Source organism: Oenanthe melanoleuca, chromosome 10, assembly GCF_029582105.1.
Source record: "Oenanthe melanoleuca isolate GR-GAL-2019-014 chromosome 10, OMel1.0, whole genome shotgun sequence".
In the NCBI taxonomy this organism is placed as follows: domain Eukaryota; kingdom Metazoa; phylum Chordata; class Aves; order Passeriformes; family Muscicapidae; genus Oenanthe; species Oenanthe melanoleuca.
The window spans coordinates 9,227,008-9,233,007 of record NC_079344.1 but is presented as its reverse complement, the minus strand read 5'-3'; the positions used below and the strand labels follow the sequence as shown (position 1 = coordinate 9,233,007).

Below are 6,000 nucleotides of genomic sequence, written 5' to 3'. Positions count from 1 at the left end.
TGTAGCACAAAAAAATATTTATTTCACCACACTCACACAAGTTTTTTACATCTTTGTATACAAAGGAGACTGGACTAAAAACTGTTTCCTTGAAAAACTAGTCCATAGGGTGAGGTTTACAGTGGGAAACTTACTGTGCAAGTCCATGCCCTACACCAATGATAAAAAAATACAGGGACAGAAAGTGGAGAATATAAGCCTTTTAAATAACTGAATCACCACAGTAAAATCACAAGCTGCATTTAACTTCCTCACTCAGGAATTATTTTTATTTTTTTAATTATATGTAATCTATGGTAATGTCTGACATTCCTGCAGCAACCAGCACCATAGATACCTCTTAAAATGGACACACCTTGGCACACAAAATCAGGTGCTTATTTCCCAATGTAATGTTGGGGAGCAAACAAGTCTTAGAAAAAAACGTCCTTATGGCCTGTCAAGGCAAAGCCAATGAAAAGATTAATTACCCGTTAAAACCTCTCACCACAGGAAACCAAAAACATTCAAATACAGTTCAAAATGGCATTTCATGTGCCTTTTAAAATATGGCAGATAAAGTGCTTAATCCTCTTTATTTATTGCCTCTATGTCGGTTCAGTCTGTGTCATGACACTGTGACACCACTGGTTTTGGTACCAGAGAGGGGAAAGGGAGAGTGACTATTTGCCAGCCCACACACTTGTGCATTGATTAGCACTGCTGGACCTTGACTTAAAAAAAAAATAAAGCACTTAAGGCATATTTACCATCAATATTGATGTCTGCTGGAACAAACAAGTGAAATCCTCTACATAATCCCATATGTTCTGGCTTTCACAATTTTCAGGCTGGACCCACTGAGGCATCTTAGCAGCTCTAGGAGTGCTGTCAGCAGGAAGGATACATCTTCTTTTGGGAGAAAAACATTTGTCCACAGGAATCTACAGGGAGCTTCAGAGAGCAAACAGAGCTGACCTGTACCTGGCTGTGGTGCTAAGTGGATCCTAGCAATGCTTCACCTCACAGACACTGACAGAGTGGGCAAGAAGAGATCCAGGATGTCTGTGCTCTCCCTGCAGCCTCCAGGATTCTTCCAGCCTCGGGTGTGATATTTTTCTAATCATTAAAGTGAAGAATTTCATATTACATAAGAATGCATTGTTCTGCATGGAGTCAGATAGAAAATGCTGTTTTAAAAATGTATTGTACTCAGTTCATTGTTTCATGTCATCTTTTTTTCTATCTCAGCAGATAGAAAAGCCCTGAGGCCAACTTTGTATTTTTACCCACAAGCTGACAGGTGGTTTCCTGGTGATGTCAGGAACTCATCATGCTTTTAATGCCTTAACAGCTTTGGTCAGGTTGCTGTAAAATCCAGATATGCTAGATGGAAAAAAGGAATCCACCACTGTCTGGGGAAGATAGCCACCAAGATCCGTCTGAAAGAAAGTGAGGAGCTCAGTCCTGTCTGGCTCCCTGCAAAAACAATGAAAGTGATTTTATAGTCCATGATTTAAAAGCACTAAGAACTTTTCAGTGACTCTTACTTGTATTAGAATAGAAACTTCCAAGAGCTTTTCTTTTTTTAAACAGACAAAGTCCAGTGAATGTAGCTACAAAATTAAAGTTTACTAGGCCCTAATTAGCTACATGACTGTCTATAAATAATGGCAAATCAGCAAGATACTCATTTACCAAAATTAAGACCATACTTGTATGTTTTGCTGAGTTTCTGAATTTCAAGAGCTTAGGGAGAATTGCACCATGGTAACAGTTTCAGTAACATTAAAGACTTCCCTTTAGGAAATGAAAAGAAACTAATTCATTGCACAAAAATGAGAACAAGAAGAGCACTCAGTAATAACGATTACTGGGAAGGCAGAAACATATCATTGCCCAGAGGTAACAGGTCACATGTGGCCACATGCACATAAACACACCACACAATGGATAAAGAGGGCTTTAGAATTTGTAACATCCAAACAGATTGTTTCTTACCCTGGAACAGGTATGCAGAAACAGCCACAGGGATAATTAAAACCTCTCACAAAATTGGGTTGAGGAGGACACAGTGGGTGTTCCACATTGGTGGCTGAAAGGAAAAGCAGGAAGGAAAGTGTCATTCTTCCAGAAGACAGGAAAGAGTCCTTTGTACACAGAGCTCCAGATGGGAAGCAAACTCACTATTCAAAATGTATTTAAAAAGAATTGCAGGACAACCTTTTCAGTGTGGGGCTGACAAGGTCAGGGAAGACCATTAGAAGGAACCACTCTGGCCTTAGAATAGGGAAATAAAAAATGTTAAATTTAGAAGCAATTGATACTGAGCTCTGAAGGAGGAAGCATGGACACTTGGACACAGTGTCATGGAGCCCATGTTGTGAGAGGGCACTGCTTTCCTTGAGAGGTCATTTGGGTTACTCTCAACAAATCCACCTCACACAGATTCATCACTTGGCTGCTGAAAAGCTGCACTCTAGCAAGTATATAAATTCCTAACAAGGCTTTTCTGAACAGGATGGGAAAATGGCACACCTGAACAGTGGGGCAATCAAAGTTCAAACTTGTAATAGTTAAACAACAGAATGAAAGTGAAGAAACAAATAAACATACAGTGGCAGCCCTTTAAAATCAGCCTTATTTGTTTTCATAAAGCCAACTATTTTCACATACAAGAGTGGTAGATTTATTCAATGGCTTCACTGAAACCTGTGCAGAAAATGTTAAAACAGGACTTACTGAAATGGGACTCCTTTTAGAAAGTTCTTTAAACTCTTAAAATAACAAAAAAATCACACTCAAAATAATCCAGAATTTAACAGAAAATGAAACACTTATTCAATATCAAAACCATAGCAAGGGAACAAACCATAGGCCATATCACTATCTGTCAAAATGATTTATATACTCTGGGAACAGCAATGTAGAGAGATAACTATTTTCTCTTCTGATCAAGACCAGATCAACAACTATTGAATAGCTTGTTACTTAGTTTTAATTTTATTTTTATTTCTGGTAGCTTTTATTTTATGGATGTTTCCAGCAGCTGTTGATTTTCTCCAAATGTAACATGAACCTGTTCAGAACACGAGTGCCTTACCAGCAGACAGCATCGTCCCATCTTCGTATTGCTTCATTACTACTACATCCACAAATTCCCTTGGTGAAATTATCCTCATGCAAGCTGAGGGGGTTGTGGTTCTGCATATAGAGACAGTCTGGAAATCACAGAACAGACTAATGTCAGTTGATGGTTGCAAAAGTACAGCAGAAAAATTCTCTTTTAGTTATACTTTTTAAACTCCATCAAGGATTTGTCCTACATCCTTAGTTGAACAAAACCATGATCAGTCAAGGACAGGAAAAAAAACAGAGTGACAAGGCATTCCATGTTCAGAGGTTACAGATACCACAAGGGATGTTAAAATGGAAATCAGGCACATCTGTGCTCACAGGACAGTTAAAACCCTTGTCCTCCCCAGGATGCTAGCAGAGAACTTCTTCGTGTAGTACTCACAGGATACAACTCAATAACCCAGTTTGTTACACTGCACAAACAGTAACACTACCATTTGATTCCCTGATTGGCTCCCAAAACAGGAGTTTCTACCACACTGGTATTTACTGGCAAGTCTGTGAATTTCAAGTGGCAGGCTGCAGCATTCCTGAAGGTGTCTACAATGAATACTAAACGCCTATAGGATTCCCCCAAGAAAAATAAACTTCCTGGAACTTTCACAAACATTTCTGGGACTGGTTATGCTTGCACGTGGCTGCCTCCGAGCACATACAACCACTTCAGATTAGGGACCTAAATCCAATGTCCTTTTAATTTTCTGACATACTTTAAAAGAAAGGAATTAGACTGTACAAGTTGGCAGCAGAAGCTTATACACAGCCCTGCTCATCTGTCTCCTCCAAGTGCAGCATCTCCATTTCAGTGACAGAGGCACACCAGAGGCTGCTGAGGCCAGCTGAAGGCAGGGTGTGCTGTGCAGGGCACAGCGTCACCGCTGCCATGGTGAAAGATGGGCCTGAACTGATGGCTGATGACGTGAATGCTTCACTGCTCAGCTAAGTCTGTGTACCCTCTAAAACTCCTCTTCCCTCACACTGAGCTTGCTAAAAACAATCATGCTTATGCAGCATTAATGACAATGCTGTGCAGAAGTCTTTAGTGTTATATATATATATTTATTTAATGTTATACATATATATGTTATACTTTTGCATATTTTAGGTACACAGTATTTAGCCAAGAATGATTTTCCTTTCAGAAAGATAAACTATTGCCTATACACATATATAAAATGTATAGAATTTATGGAAAAAAAAAAAAAAAACAAAACCAAAGGAAAAAAGGTTTCTTATCCCAGCATCGTTCAGCTGATCCAGCCAGAAACACAGTACAACTTAAGACTCGCTATCTGCCTGAGGCTGTCTCATAATGCCCAACGCTGCATAAACCTCGCCAGAACAGTTTTTAAGGAACTTACATCAGTGATGGCTTCGATGACCTCGAAGTCCTTCACGTTTTGGTCCCACTTGGTCCTGAGCCCGCCGGCCACCGGCTTTATGCACTCCCAGACCTTGTGCGGGCTGGCGGGCAGGATGCCCTCTCCCTTGTACCTGCGGGGACGGAACGACACCGAGCGCTGCTCTACCCTGCCCCAGCACCGAGCGCGGCCAGGACCCCGCGCCCGGGCCCGAGCCGTACTCACAGATTGCCAGCGAACTCCGTCGAGGGTCTCCAGGACACCGCGACCTCGGCCTGCGGGACGGGAAGCGTTCAGTCCCCGGGAAGGGAAGCGTTCAGTCCCCGGGAAGGGAAGCGTTCAGTCCCCGGGAAGGGAAGCGTTCAGTCCCCGGGAAGGGAAGCGTTCAGTCCCCGGGACGGGCCGGCTCCCGGCCCGCGTTCAACAGCCCCGGACCCGCCGTGCGCCCCGCCAGCCCCCGGACCCGCCGTGCCGCGACAGCCCCGCCAGCCCCCGGACCCGCCGTGCCCCGCCAGCCCCGCCAGCCCCCGGACCCGCCGTGCCGCGACAGCCCCGCCAGCCCCCGGACCCGCCGTGCCGCGACAGCCCCCGGACCCGCCGTGCCGCGACAGCCCCGCCAGCCCCCGGACCCGCCGTGCCGCGACAGCCCCCGGACCCGCCGTGCCGCGACAGCCCCGCCAGCCCCCGGACCCGCCGTGCCCCGCCAGTCCCGGACCCACCGTGCCGCGACAGCCCCGCCAGCCGCCGGGGTCCCGCCGGTAGAGCCGCAGCTGCTCGGCCGCCGCCTCAGCGCGCCCCACACAGTCCATGGCGGGCGGGCGGAGCCGCTGCGGCGCCGCTTTGAGCGCCCGCGCCGCGCCGCCCCTGGGCCGATGGCGGCACCGCCCCTCACCTGAGGGTGACGCCGGCCCGGCCCGGCCCGGCCGCGCCTCACGGGCCGGCGAGCGCGGGGCTGGGGACGGGCAGAGCCCGGGCCGCGGGGATGAACCGGGTGGATGAACCGGGGAGATGAACCGCGGGATGTGGTAACGCGTGTGGGATCGCAGGCGGAGCGCTGCTTCCGCAGAGATGGGGCCGCCCCGCGCTCGTCACTGCTGTAATCCCAGTCCGAAAAACCAACAGACCGGTCTTCGGTATCTAAAGGAAGTGCAAAATTGCATGGTGTGTGGAAAACGGGATAGAGTTTAGAAACTCCGAGTAGTGAAGTGAGTCCTTTAAAGGGCACGGATCGAAAGTTTACCACGGAGAAGTTTACCAGGCTGGTCTGAGGCTCACCAGAAAGTTAATATAGGATCTAGGATTCAATCTAGAATTCCGACTCACGAATTCTGCCCATGTAATAAACTCTAAAGAAACTCACTATTCTTTCTAGTTAACCTTTTTTCCTGATTTGTTTGGGCCAGCAAATTCAAATTAGGCACATCAAGATGAACTCTTAAGTAGCAACTCTGTTTGCAGAAGCTGATTCCCTGCTGAATTTATTCAGGAAGTCTTCAGCTGTAGCTGTGTCAGATAAAAAGAG

At 46.2% G+C, this 6,000-nt stretch overlaps 1 protein-coding gene across 1 annotated transcript; it reads right to left on the bottom strand.

The window, feature by feature from the left end:
• On the bottom strand, window positions 1-5,362 carry STARD5 (StAR related lipid transfer domain containing 5). The gene is made up of 6 exons (XM_056499617.1): window positions 5,198-5,362; window positions 4,704-4,753; window positions 4,479-4,611; window positions 3,083-3,200; window positions 1,981-2,074; window positions 1-1,458 (listed from the first exon to the last, which is right to left on the bottom strand). The coding sequence occupies exons 1-6, from the start codon at window positions 5,285-5,287 to the stop codon at window positions 1,311-1,313; spliced, it is 633 nt and encodes a 210-aa protein (XP_056355592.1). The 5' UTR covers window positions 5,288-5,362; the 3' UTR covers window positions 1-1,310.
• Between the last annotated feature and the right edge of the window lie 638 nt (window positions 5,363-6,000).